This window comes from Carassius auratus, chromosome 30 (genome assembly GCF_003368295.1).
Source record: "Carassius auratus strain Wakin chromosome 30, ASM336829v1, whole genome shotgun sequence".
In the NCBI taxonomy this organism is placed as follows: Eukaryota; Metazoa; Chordata; class Actinopteri; order Cypriniformes; family Cyprinidae; genus Carassius; species Carassius auratus.
Window position 1 is genome coordinate 18242594 of NC_039272.1, and position 21974 is coordinate 18264567.

At 36.1% G+C, this 21974-nt stretch overlaps 1 protein-coding gene across 1 annotated transcript in view; it reads left to right on the forward strand.

Annotated features, from left to right (window-relative positions):
* Positions 1-18696, forward strand: part of LOC113049485 (docking protein 4) — a 40249-nt gene extending 21553 nt beyond the window's left edge. Inside the window, exons 2-9 of the mRNA XM_026211874.1 lie at positions 3193-3496; positions 12853-12960; positions 13410-13524; positions 13700-13819; positions 15007-15196; positions 15588-15726; positions 16624-16762; positions 17122-18696. Coding sequence (XP_026067659.1) covers positions 3431-3496; positions 12853-12960; positions 13410-13524; positions 13700-13819; positions 15007-15196; positions 15588-15726; positions 16624-16762; positions 17122-17264 — 1020 coding nt within the window. The 5' untranslated portion in view covers positions 3193-3430 and the 3' untranslated portion in view covers positions 17265-18696. The remainder of the gene's footprint in view (positions 1-3192; positions 3497-12852; positions 12961-13409; positions 13525-13699; positions 13820-15006; positions 15197-15587; positions 15727-16623; positions 16763-17121) is intronic.
* The last annotated feature ends 3278 nt before the right edge of the window (positions 18697-21974 follow it).

The window sequence follows — 21974 nt, forward strand, 5'->3', positions numbered from 1 at the left end:
GTTGTTGTTTTGTTTATAACCAAAATATTGTTAATTTGTGACATTGTCATTTAGAAAACGAAATAATTTATTCCAAAATTGTGGACTTATGAAATATAGTAACACACAATGATGAGTAGTTCACAAATTCCATCAGTGCTTTTATGTACTTATTATTTTTTGAAACAATAAAAGAGATTGTATAATTGTGCCATTTGCATTACTGTACAGTTGTCACCCTCACCATTGAAGGCACATTTTGTTTAATTTAATGATTTTTCTCCTGATCTGAGCTTAACAATATTGGATCTGCTGTGTAGGAAGTTTTTGTTGTCATGGTTACAATGAATAACACCGCAGTTTTTATCCCCACTTCGTCAAAAATGTGTTCGGAAAACCTAACTTCATATTTCCAAATGGGACCTAAACCCATAACAATGTGGTGTAACTGGCCAATTCTCAGGGATTAGGAAGACTTGGCGACAAGGCATGGCAAGCCTATCATTAGCCAGGCATTCAACAGAGACGTGTTTGTCTGCCGCTTGCTCTCTGCTCTCTGTCAATACCCGTACTTGACGGTGAAAACAGATGTTCTTCTTCCATTCCTCCTCCCACGTTGAGTGTCACCTGCGTCTTAACAAGCTGTTTGTCGCTGGTGCTGCAGGGGGCTGGGTGGGATATTCTGGTGTCTGTATTCATTAGCTGCCTCTGAGTCTTGTTCACACCTGGATTCTTAGTCACACTGTTTCTCCCTGCGACAAACAAGAGAAGAGAAGAGAAGAGAAGTGAAGCCTCAGCACAGGCAGGGACAGGGCTTCTCGGCTAATTTCGGTCTTGGCAATCTCAAGATAGAAGTGTTTGGCAAAGATTGCCAACACAGAGGAGACCTCAAGTTCATCCAAATCCGATTACTTGGAATTTACATCCTTAACAGTTACAGCTGCCTACTCACTGGCTATGATTGCGTGCATGTGTGTGCTTAAATATTGTGTGTACATATACAAAAAAATATATATATTTGAATAATGTTTTAAAATTAAAAGTAATAGGTTATGTGTGCTTACTGTATATACACCACCATTCAAAGGTTCCAGGATTGTCATGGTTTTGGTTTAGTTTGTTTAATTTTGGTCAAATTAATGAATTACATTCAATTTTTAGTCCGTAAGATTTCTTTATGGTTTTGGGGAGAAAAAAAAGTGTCTTAACTATACTCACCAAGGCTGCATTTATTTTGTTAAATTACTGTAAAAACTAATACTTTAAAATACAGTAAAACAAGAACAATTTCAAATGTAATTACAGTGTAAAATGTTTTCTATTTTTATATATTTTAAAACGTAAATTAATTTATTCCTTTGTAAAAGCTGAATTTTCAGTCTTCAGTGTCACATGACCCTTCGGAAATCATCCTGTTGTGCTGATCTGGTGTTCTAAAAACATGATTATCATTCTGAAAACAGTTGTGCTGTTTGTATAGACCATGATACATTTTTTTCTGTATTTTTTGATGTATAGAAAGTTGAAAAAATGTTCTTTATTTGAAATTGAAATCTTTTGTATTGTTATGAATATCTTTTCTTTATGGCATTTAGACCATGTATCTTTAGGTTCATATATTTAATGTTATTAAATATTTTAAAGAAAATAATTCACAGTTACTTGCCATTTTTATTCTATTTTATGCCTTTTCACTGCAAATGACCTAATCCTTAACAATTCAGCATATGGCTATATACTCAGTTGAATATACCCATTCATCATACAGCAGAAGGCTCTTAGCAGCTCTTATATTAAATTGTTACTTTATAGCACTAACTTTGTGCATGATTTGTGTCTTTTGCCTCCTGCTGAACAGCAGTAATCATGATAGACTACATGCACAAATATACAAGTCACAGTGCTTAGAACATCTGCCGTCAAAATAAATTTGAATGTTAATTCAAAATTAAGCATAATGACCTCTCCAATGTATTCTGGGGCATTAAAGGTGACTGATTCTTACTATCTGTTGTAAATCAGGTAAAAACATTTAAATAAAAAGCATCATGAAGCACTTGATATACATTTAGCTCTGTTTTTAAACTCGCCTTGAATATTTATGACTGCTGACACTTAAAGTCTAGATTTTCAGGCTGTTGTGATTTGTTTTGATCTTTCATTATGAGGTTCTATTGAGGTCCTCTCAAAACTGCTTTTTTCACCGTTCATATCCTCCTTCAACTGTTCTTGTTCTCCCTTTTATCTTTATTTCTCCATTCACTCTTCTGACAAGGGCTTTTGAAGCTGGGTCATGAGAGCACATAATAATGGCATTATGATTCACTGATCTTCTACTGGAGCAAATGGCCCCTCCTTCCCTGAGCGAGCCACTTTTTAAAACCAACAGCGCCGACGACGATTAGCCTGGCTCTGTCCTGGCTAATGAGCTCCTTGTTAAAGTTTAATGTCTGTGTTCCACTGCAGTCAAGAATTTTAAGCACCGGCTCCGGCTCTCTTCTGGGGAAGTGTGCCACTTTGGGGTGTTGTTCCAGAGCATGCTGATGATGCTGTTCATTTTGCGCGTACAACCATGTCCCAGTTCTTTGGCCTGAGGGCCGGAGCTTAGAGGATTATTATGAATGCTTAGAAACTTTTCATCTCAAACTGTGTGTTTAGCACATTATGCCTCTATTACTTATATTGAGTCGGCGGTTCTTTGTTTTTCTTTTAAAGTGAGGTTTTGTAAAGGCTTACAAGATTGGATATGTAGGTAAGATTTCTCGGTCTGATATTTTGGGATGGTTCACTCAAAAATCAAAATCCTGTCATAATTCAGTCTAATATATAAAATTATATTCTGAAGACTCTTTCTGCTGTTTGCTTATACAATTAATGGCATCTAAGCACCATTGCATAGCTTTCATTTAATGGGTGAACTTTCTCTTTAAGGACTGTTCACCTTAACAGTCTGCTACTCTGTTCAATCTCTTTCATTCTCCACAAAACGAGGCTTGAGCTATTTAGTGCGGAAATAATGTTTTCAGTCAGAGTGGATTTTAATGAAGGCCATTATGACATTTGAAGCAGCCGTTGGGTAGAAATATGTCATATGGAACTGTAATGTTTATTTAATTTTCACTAAAAAATGTCTAATAAGAAAAGTATATTCTCATAGAAGGGTGGGTACAGCATTCTTATAAATAAGATATGTTCCTTTTTCTCATCTCTCAGTGATCATGCAGGATTGAGGAGACTGAATCCTGATGGTGAACCTGGTCTCAAGATCTACATGATATTCTGGACGTGAAGGTCCACAAAAGCTGCAGAGCAGACGAGATCAAGGAAGACTGGAAGACAAGCGAAGAAGTGAACGAAGGAAGGAAGGGGTTGGTTGGACTGGGTGAAGGGGGAAACCGAAGGGCTGGATGCAAGCCTTTATTCATTCTAGAAGTTCCCAGGTTCCTCAGAGATGGCCTCCAACTTCAACGACATTGTCAAGCAGGGCTATGTCCGCATGCGGAGCAGGAAACTGGGGGTGAGTACTGCAGTAATGAATTGCTTTTAGTGCACTTGATGGGCAGCTTGGTCTTATGCTGGTTTACATGTATTGTCATTGACACTTCAGTTCCAGGATTGTCATGGTTTTGTTTTTAAATTAATTTTTTAAGTTGGTCAGTTTAAGTTTAATTTTGTTAAATTAATGAATTTAAGTAGTTTTCTACTTTTCTACTAAATTAGTTTTCTAGTTTCGGGTTATTTCATTTTTATATTCCTTTTCCAGTTTAGATTATTAAATTTGTTAGTAATTAATGTAGCATTTGCTAATAACTTTCACAAATAATAATAATTATTATTATTATTTAATTAATTATGGAATTTTGAAGTAGAAACACTGATGTGGTATTTTGTTGTAAAATACTCCAGTACAGGTGCATCTCAAAAAATTAAAATGTTGTGGAAAAGTTAATTTATTTCAGTAAATCAACTCAAATTGTGAAACTCGTGTATTAAATGAATTCATTGCACACAGACTGAAGTAGTTTAAGTCTTTGGTTCTTTTAATTGTGATGATTTTGGCTCACATTTAACAAAAACCCACCAATTTACAACAATCTCAACAAATTAGAATACTTAATAAGACCAATAATAAAAATAAAAAAAAACATTTTTAATGAATTGTTGGCCTTCTGGAAAGCATGTTCATTTACTGTACATGTACTCAATACTTGGTAAGGGCTCCTTTTGCTTTAATCACTGCCTCTATTCAGCGTGGCATGGAGGTAATCAGTTTGTGGCACTGCTGAGGTGGTATGGATCCCAGGTTTCTTTGACATTGGTCTTCAGCTCATCTTCATTGTTTGGTCTCTTGTCTCTCAATTTCCTCTTGACAATAGCCCATAGATTCTCTGAGGTTCCGGTCTGGTGAGTTTGCTGGCCAGTCAAGCGCACCAACACCATGGTCATTTAACCAACTTTTGGTGTTTTTGGCAGTGTGGGCAGGTGCCAAATCCTGCTGGAAAATAAAATAGCATCTTCAAAAAAGCTGGTCAGCAGAAGGAAGCATGAAGTGCTCCAAAATGTCTTGGTAAATGGGTGCAGTGACTTTGGCTTTCAAAAAACACAATTGATCAACACTGGCAGATGACATTGCACCCCAAATCATCACAGACTGTGGAAACTTAACACTTGACATCAAGAAACTTGGGCTATGAGCTTCTTCACCCTTCCTCCAGACTCTAGGAACTTGGTTTTCAAATGAAATGCAAAACTTGCTCTCATCTGAAAAGAGGATTTTGGACCACTCGGCAACCGTTCAAATTCACTCAAATTCTTGAATTGATTTTGCTTGACAATGCTCATAAGGCTGCGGTTCTCTCAGTTGGTTGTGCATCTTTTTCTTCCACAGTTTTTCCTTACACCCAACTTTCTGTTAACATGCTTGGATACAGCACTCTGTGAACCAGCTTCTTTGGCAATGAATGTTTGTGCGGCTTACCCTCCTTGTGAAGGGTCTCAGTAATTGTCTTCTGGAGATCAGATCAGCAGTCTTAAAAGAACCAAAGACTTTAACTACTTCAGTCTGTTTGCACTGATTTTATTTAATACACAAGTTTCACAATTTGAGTTGAATTACTGAAATTTACTTTTCTATGACATTATTATTTATTGAGATGTACCTGCAATCTTTGTTCCATTCTATTACATTTTTTCCCTTTTTTAGTATTTTTATTTAGTGTTATTATAGACAATATATAAAAAAATATTTTAGTTTAGTTTTTCACAGTTATATATTTAATTTATTTTTAATTTCAGTTAATGAAAATATTTTCCTTTTTTTTTTCTTAGTTTCTGTTAATGATAATAATACTGGAGCCAAGCATTATATCAATTTGTGTCAGATAACATTTACTTTAACAGAGTGTGATTGGCAAGACAAATGACAGCATTTATGTATGTAGCATCAAGAACATCCAAGTATTATTCATGTTGTTTAACATTTCATTCAGATCAGACTAGACATTTTAAACAACATATATTGCCTCCATTTTGCTGGATAATTGTATGTTTTTGAAAAGATTGAGCAAATTATTCCCTTGGAAGAGCCTCGTGAAGCAGTAATGGTGCAGGACGTGGGGGGACTACATTCATACTACTAATTTAACCTCATCTCTGGCCCAGAGACCTTATTACAGCTTAACAATCGTCCTCTGACAGGAGATTCAATCTCACAGGCTCTGAGAGCATCTCCTCTGCTGCCCCTGTTAGTTGTACTTAAATATCCCTTTGAAAATAAAATAAAATAAAAATTTCTTTACTTTCTTTTTGTCATTATACTTGTCATTTTTCATTAGCATGTTTGTCTTTGTTTTATTTGCATTACAATCACTTTCCATTACTTGTTTTCCTGCTCCACATATGCTTTTATGATTACAAGCATATGCTTTTAAACTATTTCACTGCTGAAATCAATCTTGATCAGCCAGCTGCATTGATGTTTCGAAATGTCTAAGAAGTTCCAATATTACCATGTCTAGTGACTTTCTGAGTGCCTCTCGAGCTCATGCACAGGTCGATGGCTGAATTATGTAGTCAGCAGGATTGTGGTTACTGTGGCAGCAGCGGGGTTGTGACACATGGTCCCCCTGGGGAACGCAGTGCTAAATAATCTAAGAGGAGTTCATATTTTCCCATTTTCCCTTCCTCTTTATTTCTCCTCTTCCTTAATTTTCTCATTTCTCTCTCTTCTTGTTCCTTTTTCATTAACACATCTGGTGTCTGTATGTGTGCTTGTCTTTGTCTCTCTACTTTGCTCTGCTGTGCTGTGCAAACTCAAAATAGGCACCGTTTCTCTGTCATTGTTTAACAAATGGCTTCCCTAATTGTAAGTCAATTTTCTTCGTCTATTTAATATTATGCTAGTGCACGTAATCCAAGCACAATATCGTAAATCCCCGCTTATGCACAGCTAATACTATTTACATCCATGCTGCTGCCTCTGCTCTGATTTGGCAGAAGCAGTGAGTGCGTGGCGGCATTTGCATTTGTGTCAGAGCTATGACATAGCCCTATCCTTCTCTCTCTTGCTTTTTCTGGATGTAGAGGAACTAGCCTCCACAGATTGGAAGAAAGATTGTGTTCTAACTAATCCATTTTCATTGGCTAAAAGCTCCCACATTACAGCATTTTCATTGTATTATCCATCTGAGAGTTGTATTGACTGCGGGTGGTAAATATTTTGCAAGACTTTGACCACCCAGGTTTATTTAGCAATTGCTGTGTTTATTAAAGAAGGGTTTGGTCAATGAGATCTTAGTCATATTTGACTTTGGTTGTAACTTTCTCTCAGACCTGTAGCTTAGACTGACTACATACATGACGCACATTTGATTAATCGTGCAGCCCTACTTGATACCAAGTTGGTACCACAGGAAAAAAATAGCTACAATACTTAAACATTTCGTCTTTTATTTAACAGTACAAAAACACAACAGTGGCACTTGGCCTTCAAATAATATACACATACAAGGATGTACTCGTGCACACACACCAGTGTTTCCCCTAGGTTTACGGCTTGGCGTTTTGTTTTGTTTTTGACTCCTTTTTAATGGTAAAATTATATTTTATTAATCAAAAAGCATGTCTAAAATAATTTAAATCATGAAATTGAAAGATCAATTTATTAAAAGTTTAACAATATTACATTTATGGCCCTATTAAATGTTTTTTTCCAACCTTATATTTTATTGTTACCAAATTCTGTTTTAGCATGTCTAATTATTTGAAAGCATAAAAACAAGTTTCAGTTATTCTTACAATAGCCTTATGATTATTTTTGCTCAGAAAACTATTAGGGGTTAACTCATGTATCTTTTAGATCCAAGGCCATTACCGATTATTACAGATCTAAGTCCGATAACCGATATTTTGAACCAATGTATGATGTAAAAATGAATGTCAAAATTAAGAATAACAAGGGCTCTGACCAAAAAGTTATTTTGAAGGTGCATTGTGTAATTTTTAATGGCATCTAGCGGTGAGGTTGCGAATTGCAATCAATGGCTCAGTCACCTTTTCACCCCTCCCTTTAGAGAAGCTACAGTGGCCGACACAGGTAAAGATATCGTCGGTAAAAACAGCAGAGAGCAATGAGACTTTCTTTTTCAAAGGTAAATCAAGGAATTATATTTACTTATTCAATAAATCAGTGTTATTGTGAATGTTAATGTACTTGTACAGAATTGTGTCAGTGTTTTATTCTCAAAAACTACAACGTGACTGTACAAACATGGTGGCGACTTCCATGTAAGGTGACCCGCGGTGTATGTAGATAGAAATAGCTCAATCTAAGGTAATAAAAACATATTGCTTAATTGAGAAAGGTCTTTATACACCTCTGAAAACATAGTTATATATGTTATATTGCATTTCTGTAAATAGACTGTTGTAAATATTATACATTGCACCTTTAAATGTTTTTCAATTATTTTATCAGCAAAGCAGTTTAAAAAATGACTATGATAACGTAATAATATAATATCATATAAATGATAACGTAATAATATAATAATGCTTAATATCGGCACCGATAATTGGTCAACCCCTAGAAGCTATCCCTTGAAGTCATATGGTATTTCAATAACAAAAATAAATTTGCAGTATTGGTGGTATGGAATTGTGGAACTTAATAACTACCATGGATAATATTAAAGTTAATGGAACTCTGCTGAAGGGCTGTGAAAATGTATATTTATAAATATTTATAGCTTTTATATAGTTTCCACAGAAATATTAAGCAGCACAGCTGTTTTCAACGCTTGCTAATGTTCAGCTTTGCCTTCACAGCAATAAATAGCATTTTAAAATGTATTGAAATAGTGTTATTTTAAATTCTAACGAAATATTTATTAGTCGCCATAACATGAAATTAATTGTCATATTTAGACGTAGCTCGTAGCTGTCGAACTGTAGAAATGTGGTGCTATCAAGGCCAGGTCATGGGTTCAATTCCCAATTTATAAAATGTATACCTTCACTATGATGCTAGTCACTTACAGAAGCCTACATGTAAATGTAATCATTGGCATGTCGGATAGAATTTAATGTTGTTGCATCAAATTATTATGGTTAATTGTACACTGTGGTGCCACCTGCTTTCTATGCCTTCATACATGTTGCCATCAAGCAGTTGGGCGATTCTCGTAAGAGTCTCTCCTTTCGTCACACCCTTCCTCTTTATGATCTCTTCTTCACCTCCCTCGCCAAGCTCCCTGTGCACCTCTAGGGATGCTAATTAGCCAGACTGTATGCCTCTCTATCTCTCGCTCCCTTTCTCACTGTCTATCTCTGCGGTCCACTTAGGGACCAAGAGCTCCAATCAGACTAATCAGAGTGCTGTTTAGCATTCTGCTCGGGTTCCGGCAGCCCCGTACCGCCGGCCTCGCTGCTATGCTGGAATTACCCTAATTGCTCTTCAGCCACTGCCAGCCCTTTTGAGTGGATTTGCAATCGTAAGCAGCCCAACACCAGGCATCACAATTACGAAACAACCCAAGACATTAGATGGGGAGGGTGTTGGTCGATGCAGACTATAAAGGCCAAAAATCTAATGGACATACATTGCAATACTATTTTTGCTATGCATCTTTGAGGGACAAAGCAAAGATCTAAAGCTACAGTGACGCAGTAGTTCTGTGACATAGACAGAAACTGAATTTTAGAACAGTTTCAGAAAATCCCCAACAGGTTTCAGTGGACACAGTCAGTAAGCTGCCGTTTTAAATTTAGTCTTGCCAGAGAGGAAGTGGTTTAATTTTAGCTTTAAGCATAGCAACTGTTGTTACAATGGTGTCATTATTCCTTTGACCATCCTAGGATGCCAGACTGAGTTCTGTCACATCTCAGGGGAAGAGCAGATGAGAGATGAACAGCTGACAAAAAATTCAGATATGGATTCATACCAGGGCAAACAGACTCATTACAGGCTTATTATCTTGTGTAATGTTGGCACATTCTGCCTCTGTTTTATCTCCCCCTTTTTTTTTTCAATAAGTAAAGCTTTTCAGTGATTCAGTTTAATCTCTGAATATTCCTTGTGCCTTCATAAGCTGTTATTGTTTCCTTCCCTCTCTTCCTCCTTCTTCTTCTCTTATATTAAGCTGCAGTAAGCACTTGAGATAAGTGTTTTTGAGTCCTCCATGCATTATTCCACCAACACATTTGCATTGACTGCTATGATGATTTATTCTCCATGGAGAGGTTTGAGGGTTACAGCATGTTTTCATAGAAACCAAACAATATAATGGTAACTTCCCATTTTCATACAAAGGACCAATATAGTGTGAAAAGTTTGACCCTGAAACTAAATTTGCATGGTTACCATGGTTTCTGTCAAAAAATAACATCATTACTTCAGTTATTGTTAATAATTGAGCAAAATGACATCCAAAATCACACTGTTATTGTAGTCGTGTTAATATTCAGTAATGTGGTATGATTTAGAGAGTTATTTATTGCTTACATACAGCAGCTAAAAGCAATAAATTAATGTCAGTTACCATGGCCATATTTGCTTTGTCAATAATAATAGATCCAAAAGAACCAAAGCAGAATTAGAATTACAACAAACACCATACAAACTGCAGTGCATTTAAACTAAATTTTAGTCTCTTATGCTCACCAAGGCTGCATTTGTTTGATCAACAATACAGTAAAAAAAGCTATATTGTGAAATATTATAAAGTAATTGTTTACTATTTTAATATACTATTAATCAGCATATTTCCAAAGGATCCTGCAGATTCCTACAGAAATCATTCTATAATGCTGATTTACTTCTCAAGAAACATTTTTTTCTTATTATTATAAAAGTTGTGCTGCTTACTATTTTTATGGAAACTGATATTTTTTGTGGGAAAAAGTGACAGTAAACACAGTGACTATTTAAAAAATGCTGCTGTTCCTATAACCTCCATATTCATTATTTTAATGCATCCTTGTTAAATTGAATAATTTATCAAAACATTCTTACTCACCAACTTTGGAACAGTAGTGTAGGAACTCCATCAAACAGTTCACTTGTTTCATTTAAACTACTTTTTGATGACAGTGGTGGCTTATACAAAGTTACATGTTAACAGTTAAATTGCTATCCAAGTTCAGTTTAACTGTATAAACTACACAGTTTCAATGGAAATCATATTTATCACATACTTCTTTAGAAAGGAAGTGATACCACGATGGATCGTATTTGGTTTGTGTATATGCATATGTAGCTGTGTATTAATGTTGCTCTGACAGATATACAAACAGTAAAGCAACAGTGAGAAAGGGCACCTCTCACCCACACACACACACACACACACACACACTCAGTCATTGTTCTCTGCTGATGCTGTTGCACAGTCTGTTTACAGAGGATTAGTTGAACCTCGGGGGACAATATGATGCAAACAAGGGATCAATCTTTTACTTGCTGTGAATGGAAAACCATGCAGCTAACTTTCTCCTTTTCTCCATAATACTGGTCCAAGCATTCGAGTGGCAATGACGTTGAGGTCAGCTTAGATGATAAAAACAAAAGCTCATCAGCTCAGTTCAGCTTTCTATCAGTCATCTCAGCAGGAAACCCGACACGCTGTAAGTTGCATGAAACTTCCAAAGGTATGATTTTTATCTTTGGACTCCTTTTAGTACAAATCAGCTATTGATGTGTTCATTCACAGGCAATGTGGTTAAAAGCGTGTGGACTCACTTGTTAAACCTCTCTGTCGTATTTGAGGTGCAATGCAGGCCTGTCTGATGACTAATGCCATGTTTATGACTTTATTTTAAAACACTGTCGGACCGCCAGGGAATCTGACGAGAATCTAAACACGTTGACTTTAATTCTCTCTAAAGGCACGAAAAGACAAAGGAAGTGGTAAAGCTGAGCTGCCGAACCTATACATGATGCTGTTCTAAAGGGTCATAATGGTTGTTGAATAGATGATGTAGAAATAATGTTGCTCAGAACAATTTCCAGTGATGATAGAGAGCGGGACGGGCCTTGGACTGGCTGGAGCACTTGCCTAAATGGACGGGGGTTACCGTGGCAACTGTAGGATGTGTCGTTGAAGGACATCAGAGGTACAAACAGAAAATAGCTTTTATGGCCGAAGGGTCAATTGAGGGAGAGAGAATGTTTACAAAAGATAAAGACCGATCACAACTGCTGTAGGTTTAATTAGAAGCTTTCCTATTGTGCAAATAGCATATTTATCCAGCAGAATGACTTGTTTTTGCTTTGGAAAGAAATGTTCTTCTAAACCAGTATTTTTCATTTTTACCCTTTTATATATTTGCAGTGAAGCGTAGGTTGCTGTGCCACACACAGCACAATAAAATATTATATCCAGTCTCTCAGTGCAGAACAAGCAGACACAAAAATGTCAAATCAATGACTAAATCAAATGTTTGTTTTGGTTTAACTAGAATAGATATTTAAGAATGTCCTGTCAATTGCTATATTGTACTAGTGTTTTATTTTATTTTTATTTATACTATCATGCAAAAGTTTGTGGTTATTTTATTTAATGATTTTTCCTTTCATTAAATCGATTGTGACAGTAAATGCATTTTTAGTGTAATGTTGCAAAAGATTAAATAAATGCTGCACTTTTGAACTTTCTATTCATCAAAGAATACAAAAATAAATGGTTTCTACAGAAATATTAAGCAGCACAACATAAATGATACGTTACTTGTATCCTGAAAGAGAGGTTTTTTTTTTTTTTTTTTTTTATCAAATATATGCAGCCTTGGGGAATATAATAGACATAATGTATGTATACATACATACATACATACATACATACATACATACATACATACATACATACATACATGCATGCATATAAAGAACTTTTTTTTTTAAACATACAAACCTTTTGAACAGTAGTGTATATGTTTTAGTTGATATTTAATTGTACAAGATAATTTCCCATATTTTTACATTTAGATTATGTTTGCATTTATCTAACCCACTGAAATGTTATATTTAACAACATTAATCATTTAATAACACTGGTCAATGTAATCTTAAGCAAATGGAATATCCATTTTTCATGCAGTTCACTGTTCTGATGCTTAAATCCAACTTTAATTTTCCATGTTTTTTAGTTATTTAGATCAAATAATGTTGATATTAGTAGTGTTAGCATTAATCTTCTGGGGTTTTTTTCTCTCTGCCGTTATAAACTGATAGGCTTATCAGTGCATTCCTATTTTATACCATGTTGTAAAGCCTAAAAGTTACTTAACAGTTATCCAATTGATTTACTCACTAAGACCAATTTCTACTTCTGGTGAGTGTTATTTTTGGAGCCCGTGTGATTATGTGCACATGTGTTTCAGATCTATCGGCGCTGCTGGCTGGTGTTTAAGAAGTCGTCCAGTAAAGGACCTCGCAGACTGGAAAAGTACCCTGATGAGAAGTCGGCCTACATCAGAGCCTGTCCTAAGGTAAACTTCTCAATGAGGTCTAATCTAAGCCCTGAAAATGTCACGGGAGAAATGAAACATTCAAGGAAAACATTCAAGTGTCACTTTAGTTCTCCAATTATACTAACAGCCACGCAGAGCACATTCATACTGCGAGAGCTGGCGGGCGAGATTACGAGACCGGTAGTGTGTAAACAGATCATTTCTTGAATAAAAGTATCCACGCACAGACTCTCACGATTAGCTCTAACTTTGCTGACTCACAGGCCTACGCTTTCTGTGTGTTTATCGCTCTCATTTGCCTTTCTTTACTGCACTCTGCTGCTCCCACAACCCGCTGTAGACCGTGAAAGATAAATTAGATGATTAAGAGAGCACAAGTGCCTTTCCAAATGATGCAAATGAAGCATTTCTGAATAACTAGGCTCTGTCACTACTTCTGAGTTGCATTGGTTTCCTTTTCCACACAGGTGACAGAGATTAGTAATGTGAAGAACATCACAAGATTGCCTCGTGACACAAAACGGCAAGCTGTGGCCATCGTCTTTACAGATGACACCTCTCGAACCTTCACCTGTGACTCAGGTACATCATCTTTCACTAATGCTTGTTGTGCTGCCCCAGCTTTCATTCTTGATATTAGCACTTGGGTCTATGCAGTCTGATGATGTGCTGCTCTTGCGAACCACATGTCCTAGTGTATGTTTTCATTGAAAGAACGTGTATTCATTGACACCATTAAATCTTCCTGTTCTCACAGAGCTGGAGGCTGAAGAATGGTTCAAGACCTTGTCTATCGAGTGCCTGGGGACGCGTCTTAATGACATCAGTCTTGGAGAACCAGACCTCCTGGCCGCTGGAGTTCAGTGTGAACACACAGGTACAGTAAGATACTAAAGCCATCTGTACTAGTGCTTACCTATGAGCTGGATTCCTGGAGCTTGTTTTATATGATGAGTACGGCTTTAGATTTGTTGCATACTTTAGTGACAACACGGATGCAATTAGTTTAATCTAAACTGTAGAATATGTGCGGTTACATTTACATAAAAACAGCTGGGGTTGCCAGAAATGCATTGTGAAAATATTATGACCGTGTTCAGGAATATTGATGCCTGTATATTTTACAATTTACAACTGTATATTTCATTAAGTGATATGATGCACTGATCTACTTGAACATCCAAAATTGCCCTTTTAACTTTAAAACGTTCTGATTACCTTCATAAAAATACAGGGGTTAAACAGAAAGTCACATGATGACATAGTACATTGTAATCAGTCTATCCATAAACATGGATAAACCATGACACTGAATTGGATTATTTGTGATTTGGACCACAAAAACATGGGTATATTTGTAGCAATAGCCAACTATACGTTGTATGGGTCAAAATTATAAATTTTTCTTTTTATGCCAAAAAACATAAAGATGTTAAGTAAAGATCATGTTCAGTTAAGATATTTTGTAAATGTACTACTGTAAATATATCCAATATCTATAATGTATTCGAAGTCCAGGACTCCATTTGGACAACTTCAAAGGCGGTTTTCCTCTGTTTTTTTTTGTTTTTTTTTACCCTCAGATTTCAGATATCTGCCAAATATTGTCCTATCCTAACAAACCATACATCAGTGGAAAGCTTATTTATTCAGCTTTCAGATTGTATAAATCTCAATTTCAAAACCCTTTAAAAATTTACCCTTTATAACCTTAAGGTTTTGTGGCCCAGGGTCACATTTATGTCAGATATAATTATCTGTGATGTCTCACACAGGGACTGTGTGCTTTCACTATTTTTCATCATAAATTATACAGTAAATGTATCATTTAAATTTGCAGAAACAAAGCATTTGTCAGTATTTTACAGTAAAATTTTACAGAAAGTGATGCTAAACCATTTGGTTTTTCACCATATATCTAAACATAACATACACTTAACCTGTTAACAGATTCTTACTGTAGCATTTAGATTTTTTCTACATGTTTTCATAGTGTAGTGACTTAACTGTTAACCAAATACCTGTTTTTCACAATCAGTTTCTTGTGTGTTTTTTATCTTACAGAGCGCTTTAACGTGTTCCTGTTGCCCTGCCCTAATCTTGACATCTACGGGGAGTGTATGATGCAGATCACGCATGAAAACATCTACCTGTGGGACATTCACAACCCACGCACCAAGCTAGTCACCTGGCCGCTTTGCTCGCTTAGACGCTATGGACGGGATGCTACACGCTTCACCTTCGAGGCTGGCAGGTAAAACATGTTTAAGATAGAAGATTGTGACATGTTTATTCAATTCAGTCTGGTCATATGTATGTAAGAGAAACATGGATGCAGAGGGAGGGAGCCATTGACCTGTGGACCTCCTAAAAGGATTTATTGAGTGGATTACAAGGAGATCAGTGGAAGATTATGTGTTCTTATCTCCCTCACTGCTTTGATCAAATAATAAAAGTAGATTCACATCGCCAGCTGGATGCCCTCTGAGAGAGAAGATGAGAGCGACTTAGAGAGAAGTTTGAGTCTGATGTAACACTGCCCCCTAGTGGTTAATGTAACATAACACACAAAGCATGTGGAGCATATGGGATCTTTCTTTGCGGTTCAACATTTATTCATCATATGTTGTTTGGTGTTTTGTTAGGATGTGTGACAGTGGGGAGGGCCTGTACACTTTCCAGACACGAGAAGGAGAGCAGATCTACCAAAGGGTTCATTCTTCCACTCTAGCTATAGCTGAGCAACATAAGAGAGTCCTCATGGAAATGGAAAAAAACAGCAAGGTAACCAAAGCATGCAGTGGGTTCAAAAGCCTGAGGCCAGATTGAAAATCTAATTTAAAACAAGAAAAAGACAAAGTTTTGACACATTTAAAACGAAGACATTTAAAAAAATGGTCTTCTCAATTTCTATCTAGGTCATTAAGGAATTATGTGACACTGGCCTTGTGAAAGTAATTCCTTTGTGCAAAATACTTTTTTTGGAACAGTCTCAAAATGATTCAACTTTTTAATGCATTTTTTATGGTTATGATATACACTACAGTTCATATTTATTCATAGCCTTTATTTGATGACAAATAAAGTAAAGACATAAAATAAGTGTTTTCTATTATAATACATTAAAAAAATGTATTTATTCCTGTCGTGGGAAAGCTGAATTTTCAGCAACAATCAGTGTCGCACGATCCTTTAAATAACATTAAACAGAAAATAGCATTTTATCACAGTTGAAGCCAGTTCATATTTTTATGGAAACAGTGCTATTTTTTTAAACTATTTTATGAATCCAAAATGAAAAAGAATATTGTTTATTTGAGAAAAAAAAATTACATGTCACTATGTAAATCTCCCCTATCATACATTTTTTATTAATTTAATGCATCCTTGATCAATACAAGTTTTTTTTTTTACACGTACTAACCCCATTCTTTTGAATGATAATTTAATTTGTAATGACATTGTTTATGCTAAATAAAAACATCATGACTCAAGGTCTCAGTACATATATGCCCACACACACACACAGTGCTTATTAAAACAAAGCTCGAGAGATTCCAGGGCAAATCAACTGATTTTCTTGTCATACAATTTTCAAAACAAGAACCAAAGCCTTAATTTTGTTTTATTATAACCCTAATTGAAATTCTTTCCCATCTCTCTTCTTCTATCTCTCCCCAGCTTTTATCTAAGGGTTCAGAGGGGACGTCCTACCCCTGCACCCCAACAGCAATCTTACCACGAAGTGCTTTCTGGCACCACATCACCGGATCACAGGCTGGAGTAGACACTGCCAGCGCTGAGACTGAACTGTGTATAGGTGAGCTCTATGTATTTTTAAAAGCCACATTAACTGATTTTTGTTATAGTTGCAAGTAGCACTTCCAGGAAATATGCCGATATCACAATATTAAACTCTTTATCAACAACCTTGTGACATGTAGTCTTCTATGATGCAACATAAAAGAACTGACTAAATTCATTGTTTTAAGAAAAGTGACAAACATACGGACAACACCTATTCATCAAATCCACTCAATGCAGATGATTCAAATGTTTACATAGTTACATTTTAATTAATTGCAGTTTAAAAGCACATAAGCATTCAAAGGCTGTAGTATTGTTGTTTTGGAAACAAGACCTCAGACCTTCCCATTAACACCTCTCGTCCTCATTCAGGTGACATCTACGGTGATACTCAACCAGGAGTGGACACTGACTTCTTCTCGAAACACCTTCCTCCAGAACGACACTCAAACCTTCCTGTGGGCCACAGCTGCCCCCAACCCCCAACACACTACCCCACATACCCCAGCGAGTGAGCGGCATTTAGCAGCGATGAATCCTTCCAGTTTTCGCCTCTTGACCTCCCTCCACACTGCACTCTGCCCTACGTTTTTCCATCAGCTCTTCTTCAGCAAGGGGAAGATCCATGCTGCCATGCTGCCTCAGTTCCCCCTGAGCCTTCCAGCGACGCTGAGGGCACTTTCTGTGGAATGAGGGAATGCACTGTGATAGGAGCAGGGCTCTCAGACCATTAAACAGACATGAGAGATGCTGGAACTGACTCAGTTGCCTTCACAGTGCAATATGGTCACTCTTGCTGGGTTTCTGTGGAAGTAGAGACTGTACACTGTAGGTTCTTCTCAATAGATTCTCTTACTCTAACTCGAATCTCATGCACGCTCTTCAACCCTATGCATGCCCCCCAAGGTAAACGGTTTATCCACAGAGGGGTTTTTTAGACTCCTGTAGAAGCCCCAACACAAGAGTGTGTCCAACAAACCACAGCGGCCCGGAGGAAGGTCTGCCAGAGTTTCATCTTAAACAGTTCTGCTCTTCAGTTTGAGTAATCCAGAGCGTCTGGAAGACTTCACAAGCCCGGAGGACTTTGAGGAACCAGGAGCACTTTCTGAAAGTGGCATTTCGTATGGTTATGCGTGGTTGTTTCTCCTTTTCCCCTTTCTTTAAAGTGACTTAAATGGACAGTTCTGATGTACAAAACTGTCTGTCCAGTCTCTGTGTCATTTAATGAAGAAAGCCATTAGGACAGAGGCGGGGGTTAGACTCGCTCATGTGCTTTGTGCTGTTGTTGATCTTTTCAGAGAGACTGATTCACCGTTTTATCTGGAAGATGTCATGAGGGTCAAGATTATGATTATACCCAGCTGAGATGGTCTAAGGAATTATTTATTTATTTATTAAAGTTTACCAACAAAGCACAAGACAAATTGCAGCGTTTCCTTTAGCAGCTCAGCAAATCTGTATGTAAAAGGGTTTATGCTAGCACTGTAAAAGAGGAGAAAAACATCTTGAATAAGGTGGCAGGCCTCACACGAGACATGTTTCTAGTTTTGCTTGTCAACTATTTCCAGTAATTTCCATGAAATGAAGGGTATCATTATTGCTTTTATTTCTCAGCAGACATTTGTATTATGCGGCTGCATCATGTGTTCAATCTGTTCCTGTGTTTCTCAAGCTGTAACTCTCGATTTAAGCCTCTATACAGTATGTTGGAGCAGTTCATGCACATGTGTATAATGAGCTGGGTTGCTCATTGTAGTTTGATTAATCTGATCGACCGGCAAGGTTAATCTGGTTAACCAGGACAGTCCTGCTGGTTAAACTTTTTCAGCGGGGCCCTAATCGTTTACCCATCACTTCCTGTACTCTCTCTACTATCCATATAAACACAAGTGTCATAAAGGCCAAAAACAAAATAAACACACTGTAATATGTCTGGCATAGAGTTAATTTGGTTGGAATGTCCGATTGAGCTACAATTCTGAAGGTTGACTACTTGTTGCTTTATTCATTTTATACATGCATAGTCATTCAGTGCTGGAATTTATGAACAAACTTCATGTGCATATCTTTCAAAGGGCTTGAGCTCATCTGGTTGTCATGGCTGATAAAAAGAAAGTAGTTTTCTTACAGACAGTTTTAAAGTAGTTTTTAGCAGTATATATTTCAACAGCTCTTTAAAGATAAGCACCTTTTATTTAAACTTTACTTTTTTTTTTAATCTTACTTTAAAAAAAAAAAAAAAATGAATCACTCTGTAGCCAAAATATTCCCACATAAATGAATGTACACTGCCATTTAAAAAAAAAGTATACTTTTAGCTGGGATTTATGAAATTGATCTTATGTGACCGCAAAACTAAAAATTCAGCTTTTCCATCATTAAGTTATATTTTAGAAATTTGAAATAGAAACAGTAGTAATATTTAAACCGTTGTAATATTTCACCATATTACTCTTTTTGATGTATTATTGATCAAATAAATGCATCCTTGGTGAGGATGAGACTTGTTTAAAAAATAGTAACAGTAACAAGTCTTACTGACCCCAAACTTTTGACTTTAGTAGTGTATGAAGTGATCTTTTCCTCTATGTCCTGGTTTTGCAGATTGCACATTTGTTTTTATCAATTGCTTTGAAGTTCTTTTGATTAAAAATATATAGAAAAACTAAGAGTTTGTGTAGGCTGTTGCTAGGTAAAAAACTAATAACGCACACCAGTAATAGATCAAAAAACACATCCTTCCATATAATTTATTTTTCTTCCACCCCTTACTTAGGGGTTTGCAGGAGATTGAAGATCAATAGTAATTCAGCATTCATGTAATCTCCCCGAAACGAGTTCTATATTTGTACATAAACCAGCCTGCAAGTCCATGGAGAGATTCTGCATCTGAAACTATCACTTATTGACATTGTGCTCAACCATACAATCAGTTTAAGTTATCAGTGGATGAGTTCATGAGTGAAGAAGTGCTGAAAAGTTGTTTTACTAAACAAATTTCAGTGCTCTGTATTCCCTGTAAAACATGCTGTGTTGGAGGCTTTGCCAGTTCCTCAGCGGTTCAGTTTCCATGAGTAGGAACCCTTTGCATGAGTTTTAATTGCTAAATGACGTGTGTTCTGTAGTATTTGTGGTAAAATATTTTGCAGTTTTTTTTTTCTCAATAAAACAAAGTTTTTTATAAAATTGCATGTAATAATTATCTTTTTTATTATGATGTACACTGATCTTTTGTTTCTTCATCTTGAATTGTAAATCACAGATGTAATTTATGTAATGAAATATTACGTTTCATACACAGCCAAGTTAACCATTTTACCAGCCACTCACCATTATTCATTCTTGTAATCCAGAGTTATCCTAATTTTATTTCAGGACATTTAGCTGACTTTTACTCTTAGTACTCTCCCACATTAACTAACACGCAGAACCCATGGAGGATGGAGGAAATTAACATTAAGAACTCCTCTCTTTCTTTGTAATGTTGTTTCTTCATCAGTTTCTGCCAACCATAGCAGCCCACAGCCTCCGAGTCAGGTAAAACACTTCCTTTGTTCTTTCTTACCTGCAAGATCATTATTTAGTTCTTAGATGTTTTGTTTTTGTCTGTGTATTCATGCATCTAGAGTTATTTTTTTATTTTTTTGAAAATTATCTAACCTTTTTATAGTTCCAAACAAACAACAATCCAGATTTATAATAACCAGATTCTTTATAAAAGATTTTTATCTAAAAAATAATAATAATAAAATCAAAAAAAATTATACTTTTTATTCTATTCCATTGCAGATTTTGGCAAGTAGATGTTGCATTTTACAATCAGCACTGAGTTTGATTTTTAAAGCAGTATTATTGATTAATTTGATAAAGCTATTGAAGAGACCCATACAGTTTCAAGTATTTTCTACTGCTGGTTAGTAGATTACTGACAGTACAGACGGAAATCTATATAACATACAATTAAGGTATATGTGTCCTAATAAGCATATAATAATACATTTAATAGTGCTATATGCACTGATATATAACTGATGTGCACCCGAGGTGTTGATGTGGCAACGACGTGAATTAGTAGTCAATTATTTTGCTTATACAGTACTATACGGTCAGTTACCACACCTGGAGACACTGTTCAAATGTTGTATTTCAAGACATTTGTCAGCTTTTGTCCATAAAATGCTTTTGTGTGTAGGATTAATTTCCTATGTATCTCATCCCACAACTCCCACACAAATTCAAAAAAGTCATTTTAGACTTGAGCTGTTGATAACAGCCTAATGCAGTTATGAGAAAGAGAGAACAGCATCTGTCTCTCAACAGAGGTGGGGAATGTTATTACATCACTAGTGAGAAATGACAAGTAACTTTTAAGTTGCTAAAATATTTTTTGTTTTTATCTTGTTTTTTACTATATTTATTTGGTTGATCAGGGTATTTTGGGGGTTTGGTCTTTTGGTGTTGTAGGCTGGAAAACTTTTTAAATAACCTACTTTAGCCATGTGTTTCCCTAAAAATAATTTTACACCTTAGAATTTCCATCAGCCATTCAGAGATTCAAGCATTTAACAGATCCATAGTATAATCAAGTGTGCCCAAATAATTTATGTAATTTGTTATATCATGATCTTACAACAGAAAATGTACATTAATAAAGCCAATTACATGGATTTTGAATCAAAATCTGCTTTGTTTTGATTTCAGTTTGAACGTCCCAAGCTCAGTTCACAGAACATGGCCAACCCTGAAACCTCAACCAACGTGACATTCCAGCTGGAAGTAAACTATTTTGCTTTGTTTCTGGAGAAATTAAATTGGACATCTCTAAAGACAGCTCTCTGTGCATCTTCATCTGAAATGGTGGTTATCTGGATTATTTTCTCCATTGATTTTGTTGTCATGTGTCTGGTACTCTATGGCTTGTGTTGTCTGCTTAGATCTAACCAAGCTGTCCCTTTATTCGTCATAAATCTATTTGTTTGTGATATCATCCAGATTTGTGTCAAGCCTGTTTTGAATTTTTGCACATTGATTGAGCAAAAAAAATCAATTTTGTTGGTATTTCATGTTTATATCCTGAGCATACTGGTTAACATTGGCTTCATGGTCTGTATCTCCATGGAAAGATACATAATGATCAAATACCCTGTTTGGTACCGACTTCATCATTCATGTAAGAACTTAGTTCTAATAAGCGTGTTAGTTTGGGCAACAATCTGTGGATTTAT